Source organism: Battus philenor, unplaced genomic scaffold (assembly GCF_028537555.1).
Source record: "Battus philenor isolate CCGP_79_NKW_IND1 unplaced genomic scaffold, ilBatPhil1.0.hap1 SCAF_16, whole genome shotgun sequence".
NCBI lineage: Eukaryota > Metazoa > Arthropoda > Insecta > Lepidoptera > Papilionidae > Battus > Battus philenor.
In genome coordinates this window covers 7,958,617-7,972,870 of record NW_027181678.1, presented here as the reverse complement: position 1 = coordinate 7,972,870, position 14,254 = coordinate 7,958,617, and the positions used below count along the sequence as shown (strand labels likewise).

General features: G+C 31.0%; 2 protein-coding genes across 3 annotated transcripts in view; one reads left to right on the top strand and one right to left on the bottom strand.

Moving 5' to 3' along the window:
• Nucleotides 1–14,254, top strand: part of LOC137919178 (pinin-like) — a 48,746-nt gene that overhangs the window by 22,438 nt on the left and 12,054 nt on the right. For both annotated transcript variants that reach the window (XM_068762167.1, XM_068762166.1), the window contains exons 5-6: nucleotides 25–168; nucleotides 1,426–1,615. In XM_068762167.1, coding sequence (XP_068618268.1) covers nucleotides 25–168; nucleotides 1,426–1,615 — 334 coding nt within the window. The remainder of the gene's footprint in view (nucleotides 1–24; nucleotides 169–1,425; nucleotides 1,616–14,254) is intronic.
• LOC137919467 (uncharacterized) lies at nucleotides 11,558–12,556 on the bottom strand. Its single transcript, XM_068762553.1, has one exon. The coding sequence runs from the start codon at nucleotides 12,241–12,243 to the stop codon at nucleotides 11,851–11,853; it is 393 nt and encodes a 130-aa protein (XP_068618654.1). The 5' UTR covers nucleotides 12,244–12,556; the 3' UTR covers nucleotides 11,558–11,850.

Sequence of the window (14,254 nt, the reverse complement as noted above, 5' to 3'; positions counted from 1 at the left end):
TCTATTTTTTTTGTTCATTTACAGAGGCCGTATGAACTGTGTTGTGGAAAGACGTCACGAGGAGCCGATGGAGAGACGCTTCCCCTTCAATATTCTTGGTGCATTTGCTCCTCGCAGCGCCCAGGCGGAACGCATTGCCATTATTTGCCACGGAGGAGATGAAGCTCGGTAAATAATAATAATAAATAAAGCTTACTTAGTAATAATTTTTATTAAGCTATGTTAACATATCCAGTGTGAAAACATAACCCAACATATTGAAAAATGGAAGTGGCGATAGGCAAGCTACATAGCGCACAGAACAGATAGCCGCTGGGCGTTAAGGTCTAAAACTATGTGAAGACTAAGGCACGGTAAGCGGGGCGTAGGACATTATCCCACAAAATGGACAGACAGAAATTTATATCTAGTTTCATTTATTAAATATGAATGTTCTTGCATTTATAACATAATAAATAAAAAGGTTAAAAATCAATCTTAATTTGTAATTAAGTTTAGTATAGTATAACCATTTGTCATATATTTTCTATAATGAACATAAATATAGATGGTTAGAATAAATTTAATTGTAAGTCCAAAGTCATCTCAATTGTAACTTTAAATAGTAACGAGATTCTTTTAATGAAAAAAAAATGCACAGCTTAACCAAATGTAGAAACTTCGTAAATATCATTATATTTAAAACTTGATTTGTGTTAAAAATAGCAATAGCTATTTTTGGACACGTTTCATTTTAGCGAATTTAACTTTAATTAAAGTTACATCTGAAGACATCTTGAGATATATTGGAGTTGGTGTAAAGTTTACGTTATTGTAAGATCAATCCGTGTCCTATTTTATGCCGTCATAAAAGTACGTACGTATTATTTTAAATAAGCTTTACAGTTATCTCTAGATATAATAAATATATATTTAACAAAATTTTACAATTTGCAAACAAAATATAAAGCCCATTAATTTTTTACTATTGCAATAAGATTATGATAAAGAAGTCATAAAATTGTAATACCAGCAAGCGCATAAAAGACTCCGTCAAAATTCTTTTTCTTAGTCGTTTCCACACGTCTGAAGGCCGTGGCCGATCATGTCGGTCTCTGCTACCTGTTTTCCCCAGGCTCTTTTGTCGTCGGAGAGTTTCATTGAACCGTGTTGCACGCTTTTGTAATTTTGTAAATCCAGCGAGTAGGTGATAGTCCATTAGCTCTTTTACCTTGTACTATCCAAAACAAGAGTATTTTTATGAAATAATTATCATTCAAATGTCTCTATGCAACTTTTCATGGTTTTCTTTATTGATATTAAGAAATTAAAAGTAAAATATATTTGAGAATCCTTGTTATTCGATTGCTATTTATAGCCAATTATAAACAGCCAGTAAAGTTTTAATTTACGGCTCATTTAAATAATCGTATAATTTTGTCGCAGACAAATGCCGGTGTTCCCGGAGCCACAGTCACAGGTGTTCGCGTTCCCGTTGGCCGGGCCTGTGCGCCTGCCGATCAGACCGCAGCCCCAACCACAACCGCAGCCCGAGCGCACAGTAATGCCAGCCCCTGAACCTCGTATGTCACCTTTCCTATCAATGGGACGTCGACCCGCTCCATATCCACTATCGGTAAGTAGTATTTTTCACTTCATAATTTTTTTTATTTATCAATGATGGTACCAAATTTATTTATTATTAAATATAATATTTATTTCATTATTAAATATTTTCAATAACGATAAAGTTCTATTTGATATGTGTATATGTATAAAACTTTACTAATCATGTTTCCTTAGCGAAGCTTAATGATTGAAGTAAATTCATCATCTCCATTATTTCAGTTGTAGGATGTCAACAGTTGAAAATAGGCCTCTGACTTACATTAATATCTATTGCAAGCAACCTGCATTCTGACATCACCTCTTAAGGGTGGACATCTTTCCGTACTTGCTAATTTGTGGTCTTTACTCTAAAATTTTAAGGCTTTAGCGGCCATCGTTCTACGCGCTTCTTAGTTTGCCCACTGCCACTCCTTCATTTCTACCAATATCCTGGGTTATGTTGGCTACTTTTGTACGCTTATGTAAGTTAGTGAAATGCAGAAGAATGTAAAATACAGTTTATTAATATGCCGATGATTTTTCGATTGATAAAAAATATGTCGGTTTGGCATATTTAGAAATATAAATCATTCATAAAATAAAAAAGAGATTGTAATGAGAAACGGTAGCCTATTTCTGTTGCTTAACTGTAAGGACTAAACAAATTTGGTTTGAGCCCACCATAGCTGCAAACCTCACTAGGTAATTCAGTCAGTAAAATGTTTCACGTTCGATTCTTATCACTAAATATTAGGCAAAGTTATACTAGCTCTACTTACTTTCAAATATAAAAAATAGTGATTTAACACATTACACTATTATCGTTAAAATACAAAGATTTTGTAAAAAGCATCACCAATATAAATCCTATACGGAATTAGGATTTTCATTCATGTCATAAACATTGAAAAATGATTAAAATTTACCGCTTTTTAGTTATGCGATAAATTTTTTATGGTTAAAAAAAGATAAACGATTTATGTATTTTCCACTACAAGGAAGACTATCCTATCTTTCTTGTATGATAATACACCTCTAGCTTCCATATATCGAGTGCCTTTTTTATTTGAGAGAAACATTAAGTAGTTGGTTATCACGTAATTGTTTTTTTAAATTTATTAGTACTCTATGCTTTTCCACAAGTCCGGGAATGACAAATATAGAGTAAATAAGTGAGAGGTAGCGTCCTGTATTCAACCTGAACAATTTAATCAAAAAGCAACTCGAACCACAGAGTGTCCGTTGCTGCAGAAAGAGAAGACGCTCTGTCCTTGCATTGCAAAACGATAGTTGGTTGCTCTGGGCTTTTTAGCTGATTTTGACCGCCTCGGCGGCTTCTACGGTAAAACAAATACAACGTCACACATTCCGTCCGTTTTACCAAAGCGGGCGCGAACTGCTCTTCCTTTGTCCTCCCGTGTTTATTAAAACATTCTAGTATGGAATAGACTCATCATGGATCCGAGATTACAGATTCAGTTCTATCACTAAATTTGAAACTTTCCAAAATTAGATCTGAATTAGTTTTGTAGGTAATTTTAAAGCTACATTGAAGTAATTCATTAATTAATCGTTTAAATAATGATTATTTGTTATTTATTATATTATTATGTAAAATATTTAATATTAACAGTTTTTGATTTTAAATGTCAAAATGACGACGGCGTTTAGCGATTTTAAATTTTACATCTTAAAAAAGTAATTATAAACTTGCTTCAGTTTTTATACACTTTTTGATCTGTTCTTAAAATCTTCTATCTATATTCTACCAGCACACCTGTCCCGCTACGCAGTTGGTATATTTTTAAATCCAACTTCGCCTCTTTGATGGTGCCACTAACGCTTTTAGCTCTGCTGTAAAACAAATATGCTGCCATATGGTAGTGAAATTTAAAGGTTACGTAGTTAATGAGACATACTATCATTAATTCACCTACGAAACAAAACAGTTGTGGTGTTGTTCAATATATTGTAATATAAATTCTATGTAGCAACGCATCATTATTAGCGAATCGATTAAGTGGCTATCAGAAGCAGTAGCAGTTTTCGTCTATTGTATTAACATAAATCACTGGGGGTTGGTGTCGCTTGTCTGATAACCTGACATTAGATAACGATCTGATCCATAAACATCACTATATTTTACCAACAAAAAACAAAAAGTAAAAAAAAGTTCCGGTATTTTTTTTAAATCTGTTTTATAGAATTGAAGGACATGACAAGTATATTTCAGAAAAGTAAATCAAATCTTTATTTTATGTATAATTATGTTACTACCAAGTTACCATCAATAATTTAAGTTACGACTATAAAGATAAACAAATAGTAAAATTGTATTTATATAAGAATATTAGAATACATTCTATATTTAATCCAGTGATTTTATCAAATTTATCTTTTGGCCCTCGAAAACAAATGTTACAAAATTACTGCTTAATATTTCAAACTAAATGAAAAAATAAAAATAGGTTTTTTTCCTTTCGCCAAACCTAACATTTAAATCTGTTGTTTTTATTACCTAGTAGTAGTAGGTGAGTCGGCCTCCCATCAAGTGGACTGGCTTAACAAATGATTATTTACTTGTATTATGTACAGTAACCACAAGGTAGACCGATGACATAGTTAAGGTTTTGGGAAGTCACCGAATGCTAGAGAGCGGTCATCGTGGCGATCTTTATTTTTAAGCTTTTGAGTTGCAATGGGCATCTATCGGCTGTTATAATAATGACGATAATACTTGACAGTGTAAAAAACTAATTTGCTCGCTAGTTCTTTAGAGAGTTGAAATGGTATTAACCGTTTGGTGTCCACATTTTAATCACTTTATGCAAAACCCGCATAAAAATAAAAACAAAAAAAAATGACGAAAAAAACATTGGAAGTACAATATGGTAACATTTTATGTTATTAAGTAGAACATGAAATGATAATTAGGATAAACTGATGCATGACAAACCTGTCTTTGATATTTTTTTGTTTTAATTGATGCGGAAATTTCTGATTAATTCTTTAATACAGAACCATATGTTAAAATTTATGTAAATTCTGCACCAAATTTTGTAATCATTCAAAATAACCAACAACAAAATTTGATCACTAAATATATTAACATGCTTAACTTTTAATTGCGACTTAGTTTCCAATGTTTGATATTATATATCAGAAAAAGCCGTCAATCCTTTTTTCGAATCGCAGGTTCGCTTTTCTATCAACCAATAAACTTATTTCGATTTTAGATAAGGATTCTAAAAGTATATTACCAATAGCCCATTCCGTGTTAAAAACATTTTTAAGTGGTACTTAAATACTGACCACCAAGAAATTGTAACCGCTTTGGACTTAGAAATATTTGCTTATAAACAATACATACAAAATTTAAAGTAGTGTAATTAATCCAAAATAAATATTGAACTGGAAGTGACTCTTCTAAAATCACTGTTCATTCGAAATAATACATTAAAGATATTCTCAATAAAACTATTAAAGGCAATCGCGAACATGATTCAGATGTTTTACCCATTCAGACTTAATTTTATTGCATGTTTTTGTCCAGGAATTTTTTCGGGCTTGCTAAAAGAATGATTTTAAATCAGCCTCGACACACCCAAATGGCTTAATAGCGATCGCATCTCGCCTTCCTCCTCCAAAATCAGAAAGAGGCGGCACAGTTTTGATGAACCTGAAAAACCCTCTGAGCTGGCAGGATTAACATCAAGAGACACAATATATAAATATTGATGCCACATAAAGAGATGTCTATTTAACCGGCAATTTCCAGAGCACTAACGCTTTTTATAATAATTTACGAAATTACTTTCTCTGCAGAGCTTTACTTTCCAAACTACAAGTATTCTCATTATTTCTATTGTCAACAACTTACGTACTGAATGTCTTTTCTGACTGTAAATATCTTAAATGCACACCTTGTGTCAAAATAAATAAATTTTCAAATGAGAAAGTAGGTAATCTCTCACTTGTAGTGTAGTGAATGTTTGTTTATAATTGTTATTCGCGAGAGTGCAATCAATTTATTATCACATCACTTCTACTGCATAAATGTAGTCATATAAGATACAATCCGGAGATAAAATTAAGTAAACTACACTAGTTTGACACGTTTTTTTTCCTTCCGACATGATAAATTCGTAAGATATTTTTTTTAAAAAGTCATTAAGTGATTCAATTTTGTGTTAATTAGCGTACATAAGTAAACAGGTTTTCAGATACAAACTCTTCGGCTCTGCAGTTATCTTGGGTCATAAATTTGTGCTTCTCATAAGGTTAGTAATTTCATTAGCTATGATGTCCTGCAAATAAAATAACTAGTGTATACATTCAGAAATACCGTTTGGTGTAAATTTAAATATACATCGTTATGAAACTTTAAACAATTTGTGTCATAAAATGTAAACCACAATTTAGTTTTTAATTAATTTTTAAAAATTCTTGATTCAATTGAAATTCTGTTGATAAAGATCGTTCAAGATTATTAGTGATTATATGGACATATCCTAGTCATTTCATCATGATTTCGCAAGACATCCACAGCTGAACATAGGCATTTTAATACTTTATCCTTGTTGTATTTATGTACTAAAATAGTAGAATACTTTAATAATAACTGTTCATGTTTTTTAAAAAATAAGAATTTTTAATTTGTAATTTGGCACTAGTTAAAGTGAAAGTTAACACGGGATTTATACCGATGTAAGTTATTGAAATTAATTGTATTTCACAATGAATAATTTACATAAAAACTTATGGTGGAAGAATTAATAAAAAAAGGTTAAAACTGAAACAGTCGAATTAGCATGAACACATCTTTTCTAATTTGAAAACAAGCTGTATTTGATACAACAAACATTATTATATGATGAAACAACAATATATACTTAAAACATGAATGACAATACCAATACTTTGAATAAACTTTTTAATGCGGTATTAAAACAAGTAAGTAAATACAGGTATATAAATTAAAATTCCATTTGACGTAAAAGGTGACAGTGTTATTAAATATTCTCTAAGTCTGCTAAAATAATTTACGTAACAACTTTACCTAAGTGTTTGACAAATTTTAGTTGCTCCGATTACCTTGTTAAAAACCTTCCCTTGACAGTCTAAATTATTTAATGGACCTCTACCCGACACAACGATAACGTAATTCTGACGTTCACCGTAACTCGTTATTTCAAGTCTTTAAAACTGTTTTAGTACATTTAATTGCAACGAAAAAGAAACCAACAATATTAATGTTAATGGAAACGCTTATAGTTATAAACGTGCGATTTTTAAGGTTGGGAAAAAACTACGTTCGCAATTTATTTAAAAAACTTTAAAAATTTATATAAAAAACATATTAATAACTACAGTATATAGACGCCATGTTGCTTGATTACTTTTGTCATCTTGTAGGTAGTCGATAAAAAATACGCTACAAGTAGTTTTGGCAAACCCCACTTGTTAACCCGACATTTGTCCAAAAAGTTCTGCGGTGACCATAACAGGTAGAAATTTAAGAGTAAGAGTTCTTTTGACCTTTTTAATGTCACCAAAACCAGTCAGAAACTAATAGTACAGCAAAATAGGTTTTAATACCCGTCTTTATGTACTATTTGTGAAAAGACTTTTTCCCTACCTAATGTAATAGTGTTAACAGGTAATATACTGATTTATTAACAAACAACTAAAATTAAAAATTATAGGCCATTCAAGGTCTATAATTCTCGTCGAGAATAAAGAGTGCATGAGCATTCGGTTTAGTGATCTAAATAGGTATATGTAAGGCGTTATAGCTAACTATAAGCTATCTTGATGGGTTGCTAAATGCTCGAATTATAATAGACCTTTGAAAACCCTGTTGATAAGAGCAAACTATAGTTTTTACTGTCAAGTGTATGCTCGCCTTTTTACTATGTGAATAAAAAAAATTGTAACTTATGTCTCTTTTGGATTGCTTCAGCTGCTTTACGGCGATGTTCTTGCGGTAATACTCTGTGAAGGTGACTATATAACTATAATTTTTAATGTATTTCTCTTTGCTATTCTGCGGTTTTGTATCGTATGAATATTCAATGCACGTACAACTTCTTAATAAGCCTCTTTGTTTGGAAATATTCTAAACTTAAAGATTTCATACGCTAAAGAAATTTATTTTTGTGATATTGTACTTATAACTTTAGTCATAGTTATTTAAAAATAAATTATAAGCTTTAAAATATTTTTTTTATGTAGTAATACTACTTGATTGAGTTTTAATTTGCAAAACATTACGCTCCACGAAAAGTCAGGTTCGTTGGGTCATTGCCCCCACTTTGACTCCACAGTCAGAATGCACACGAGCTTATGCAATTATAATCCGGTTTTGACCACCGCTCGTTCAATATTTTCTGGTACTTTTAATTTTATTTATTTATTCGGGTAACTTAAAAAGCAATGGGAACGTAGTTAATTCTTACGTCATATTGCTTTGCTTAAAATTAGTAAATAACCTTCATTGTATTTATATTTAAGGTAAACTGCAAATTTCATAATATTGAAATAACTCGTCGTTACTCGATTTTTTCACTAATTGTCTGTTGGATACCAGTATTCTCGGCACATTCGTGTAACATGCGAATGTTCGTACCTAGTTTTAGTTGACCGTTAATTATACATTCACAAAGCGCCCGTTACACAGAATTCGACTTTCGTACGGTAATAACCGTGTATGTTTTAATTAGAATGAAAAACAACTCCAGTACTGAAAAAAATAAACAACAAATGTTTAACCTGATAGAAAATTAGTTTTAAATTTACTTCTCAATTCCTGAATAGTCTTTTGTTTAAGTTGTTCTTTAATATTAAACTTGCTACAGCCTTATGGGGCGAAGAAGGCTTAAATGTAGTTAAAAAGTAAAATATTTCTTACAATACTAGAACTTCTTAATGTCAAAATTAAAAAATCGTTTTCTCTATAGTCATCATTTTTAGTTGAGGTATACTATATAAATGTATCTATCAATAACAGTGTTCGACAGATTGAAATTATCAATAGTTAGCATCAATGAGTCATCGTTTAAAATACAAAGCAAAAACATGTTGGTATCGACAAAAACTTTAATAAAAATGCTATGATGTAATAGATTTTTTCATTTAAAGTGCTCGACGATGAAGATATGCGCAGGTCTAATGTGTAGATAATAAAACTGATTAAGAAAACGACAGTGTATTCGCACTAAAAAATAGGTAAACATAATTGAATTGAGTAAAAACCCATATCCACAGCTGAACATAGGGCTTCTCTATAGATTTGCAATATTACCATTACACACTTCTTTATCCACTGGATTATATCGGTGGGTTTCGTTCGTCTACGGATATCCGGATTTATAATTCGAAGGTTTATTAGTAATATTTGATAAACTAATACCTATAGCATTTTTTATGAAATAGAAGAAGAGATTGAGGCAAATCTCGTAACGTTTCTCGTCATTTCATATTTTAGAACATAGATATATGATTCCATAAAGAATATACGATTCGAGACACGTACGAGCGACTGAATGCACTCTGCAAAGTTCAATACATGTACATTGTGACCAAAAGTTGGAGTGCTTATACAGTTCGAAATCATTCGTATTGCATCGGATATTTTGATCACCTATGACGGAGTGAACCATATAACTGTGCCTTACCATGTTTCGTGTCTCTGACATATCTTATTTTGGTTATTAGTATTTAATTTGACTTTCGGAGTCTTATAATACTGTTATGATGATGCCTATGGTGAAACTATTAAAAGCCTGTAAAGACACATTACCAACTTTTATAAAAAATATTATTTCTTTTACAACTATAATGATATTAGTATCATATCATTAAATCATATACGCACAATGGAAAATATATTAAAAAAATACATAAAAATTAATAGAAAAAAGCATTGACATAAAAAATGTTACCTTTAGGAATATCTACGCTAGTGATAGAGTTATGTTAAGAAATTGTTCAAAGAGTTAACAGTTTTTTTAATAATTTACAAAATTAAGCAATATTTAATGTAAAAATATCACTTATATGATTGAATTTTCGTTTAAATTGATATAAGGTAAATAATTAGTTTTTATATGAACCCATAACAAACATAATTTTTGGGTAGAGGCTGGCTAATATGAAAATTTAGTGTGAAACTAAATATATTATAGCTTCTTAAATTCAACTTTTTTTTTAAAGTTAATTTTAACTATAACTCATAGCTTTGTACAGCTTATAGAAATAACTTATAGCTTTAAATTCCAACAAAATTTTATTTACTGGTTCTATTAGGAAACGGCTGCTAAATTTACAAAGATTACAATTCAATGTGAGAGGGGTTCACGATTTGTTTGACTAATCATTAACGGTATTGAATTAACATTGTATTCAACAAGAGCTGGCCCAGATGAGTGTAGGCACATAACGGTACAGTCGTGAGTGAATATAAGAAATAATACGATGTTAGTGGGCCAACTCAGATCATTGCTCATCCTATATAGACTAACTGTACTAGATGTTAATTCTTTACATGCATGTTATTTATTAAAAAGCGAATGGTGTATACTTATTAAGATTTAATAATTTCAACGGAGAAATTGGTTTTATAAAGGAGCTCTAAAGCTAGAAAGACTCTTTATGTAATAATTTATTATATTTCATTAAACAAGTGTTACATTTTTGAAATACACAGCAAAGTGAAAGACTATGCAAACATTTTTAATTGTGTAATAAAAAATAAAAATTGATTAAAGGAGAAAAATGTCTTGTTCTTAAGTTGAAATATATATACCGGCCTAAGTTTTGTAACATTACAGTATTCGTGAGTATAACGGCTAAGATTTAGATGAGATGAGATTAGTGCAAATCATATCATGTGCAAAACTAACCCGCTAGATTCGAAAATGTGCGCCCATGCTATATAGCGTTTATTTTTTGAAAAAAGAAGTAAATATTAAGTAATTTAAAAACTTTTAGTTCCACCTTAAGCTCAGCATTAAATAAATTAATGCAAACTAAACCTTCAATAATTCAGGTTGTATATGAATTGTACGATACAGTTAGTAAAGCATAATTGATGCATTGTGGCCTTGTCCACATAATTTTTAATTAATTAATACTCTTTGTATTGCTTAACTCTTTAAACAATTGTTAGATGAAATTTCATACTTCAAGGTTTTAATTTATAACTTAAACATTAGGTACTTCACTTTTAACGTTTAACATTAAACTTGCACGGTAATATTTTTACGTCAATCAATTTTAAATTATTATTCTCTAGATAATTGGAGGTGTTAAAAAATTGAAACTGATAAAGGAGTCACTAATGTCAGATTTGTTTGTTTTGATGGAAGTCGACTGATAAATGTTCACTGATCTCGTGGAACAACAGCACTTTTTGAAACTGGAATATCTACATTACATTACGATTTTTCCTTACAACATGATAAGGTCTAGTTGTTCTTATGTTTATAAAGTATCACATCGTTCGTGCCTACACGCAATAGTCTGAATGTTTCTAGTATTGTACAGTTTTGTAATTATAAACAATGCGTGTAGATGTACTTTTTTGCTGGTATAAAAAGGTCAGGACAATTTTCCATCGTATTGAATAATTAACGTCCTTAATTCTCACGGACCATACAGAGTTTTTTTTCTAAGAATATTTAAGAATAAATTAATAAGTTTTCGTTCAATTATGCCGAGATAACAGATGTGACAGTAGTTTAAAGAAAGTTGCGATATTTGTTTTTGGTCATGAATAAATGAAAATTTAGGAAATATAATTGATTTATACAAGTTATACATTATACATAAATTTTATTTATTATCATTAAATCTAAGCACAAACATGTCAGGTATCTATATACATGTACATGTATGTATATTTATACTTTTACACACTGTGTTTCGTAATATATGCAATTAGATTTTGTTTAAATAAAAACCAGATTTTATCTACAAAATTAAATAAAATTGTAATTTTCGTTACATATAAACGAATATGACGAATTTCTAAAAAAATTGTAAACACGTCAATTACTACTTCCTTTATTTACAAACACTTTTTTTATTTGCTCTTATACTGAATGAGCAAGGGCATAAAATGAGCGTCCTATCACAGACATTTCAAACAAATAACATGAAGTTCGTTTGTAATGTACACACAAAAGTTGTGAAGCAGCCTTCTTGAACAATGCCACTGTAGCCTTGACATTTGATAGCGTCTCGGCCTAAGGCTCGCGGCCACTAGCCCCAACGGCGAAGTCTGTTGTACCTCGGCACCGGTAAATACGGGTATCGTGCTGGTACCCTCACATTCTCCAGGTTATATCCTCGTCGCTGTCGCACTAATTCAACTCCATCGCTTTCTCTTAACTTAGAAGGACTAACTATTTTCACTACGTTTGATTCAAGTATCACATTATCAGCGGCTAACGCTTCTTCTGGTCTTACTTTTGTAATCAATTTTCCTTTGGTCCTTAATGAGTTTAGATAATCTTCACTGAGTACGAAATTGAAGAGCTTAGGCACTTGGTTGTATCTGATGTTATCGATTTCTCTTTCATAGCCGAATCGCTCGCTCGGGGCGGCCAAAATTGGCGCCACGAGCACGAAGGTAAGCGCGAGGAACGCGTGCATGTTGCGGCGAGCCTCGAGTGTTTGTGCTGCGCGCGCCCATCACACTTTTTATATATGTATGCGTACGATCGATATCATTCGTTCCTAATTTGACTGGATATTTTTTGTTTTCTTTATGTCCAAGCCGCTCTTGAACTTCAGTGTATTGGCCGGTGATGTGAACATGCGAGGACGACTCGCAGTCTTACGATGTCTCATTCGCGTTCGCTTTGTTTGACCGCTACTACGATCGTTTAATTTAGTTATTCGATCCTATAATCATAATTTTTGGGGCACAACTAAACATGAACGCTCATGAACCTTGTTCCACTTGTAATAGTCGACACAGGTCTAAGTAACTCTCGACATTACAAGGTGACTATCACGCGGGTGCGGTTGCCTGTGTTCATGGTCTGGGTCTAATCATGTAAAGTTAATCATATTAGTATCTATGTGTTAATGTGACTGGAACATTATTTATAGCAAAATTCAAACAAATTTGTCTTGATCTACTGCTAATTTAAGTATTTATTAAATGTATGACTATATTAATAGCTATCCGGTAATGTGTAATCGATTGGTACTATTGGTCAATAATACTATGTTTTTATTTGAATATGTTTTTCATTCATTTTTAAATACAAATAATGCATTGCGTGTGTTTGGAGAATATAACAACGTTTTTTGCTAAAATGATTAAAAAAGTATTAATTACAAAAAAAAACATGAAGAATGTTTTTGTCCATCCGTAAAAAAGTTTTAATAATATAGAAATCGAAAAGAATTTCTGATATATTCGATGTCGGTGAAAGCGGACGTATACTATGGACATTAATTTTTACTTGTAATATCAATTTCTTCAACGATTACCATAGAGAATTAAAAAAAATATTTAGCGTGCGTGCAATATGAAAAATGTATTAGGTTTTTACATGTTTACTTCAATATAATTTGTTAACGGTGTAATTATGACAAATGCTAATGTAGTTTACGTTTTTTCTAAGTATTTGTATATGTTGTTAAGCATTTGTAATATTTTTAGGTATTTGCATATATTGTTAAGCTACTATTAATAACATCAAAGTTTATAATTATACATTTATTGTAAAACTAACAGTTGTTTGTAGACTAATAATATTAGTATAACTGTTTGTACCACTCTGATTTCAATAATAATACCTAGATCTAAAGAACGTTACAAATCTCGGTAAGCTTTTTAACTATTATCTAGTGTGGAATTATGGTTAGTTTTGTCTTCTTCATTAGATGAATTCTCTTCTGCAATTTCGCTTACCTTTCCCTGGCACACATTCACTGCGGATTCCATTTTCATTTTGCGTCTCACATCAGGTATCCTGTCCATCTGTGGGTCTTGCTGACATGTCAGTTGCTTTGCTTTTAATACGTTTAACATCATTGATATTTTTGCCTGACATACTCTTCTCTATTGCTCTATGACATTTGGCAAGTCGTTTTCAACTTAAAATCTTGGTAAATTGGTTCGAAGTTAAAAAATAAACTTATCTCATAACATTTTTCGATCTGTTTTTAGTTTTTTTTAGTACTGAATAAAATTTGACTTAGGTTAAAAATAGCATATTATTAGCTTATCGTCCAAAACTAGAAATGACCACAACATTTCGTGATCATTTACACTACGCCGTAGTATTCGAATTTACGTAGATGTAATGTTAACAGAAGTGAGTAAAAAAATTGTTATTTTTTTACTTGAAATTAATTTTCCACTCATCGAATAAACATTTGCTTCTTAACAGGGATGAGTTAGAAAAAAATAAGGATTTTAACATTTAATTCTTGCAAGATGATTTTAATTAGAACCAATGCAATCGCCATCTAGGTAAAAGTTTTAGAAACCGAATAGATAAGTATTTTACTTGTTATTATTTTCTTACACATTTATTTACATATGTATCCGAGTTACATTTTAAAAATCGTGTCATCACGAGCTGCTTTTGTGCTTTCTATACAAGATTGTAAAAATTGCATTAGTCAAACAGGTTTTAGAGATAAA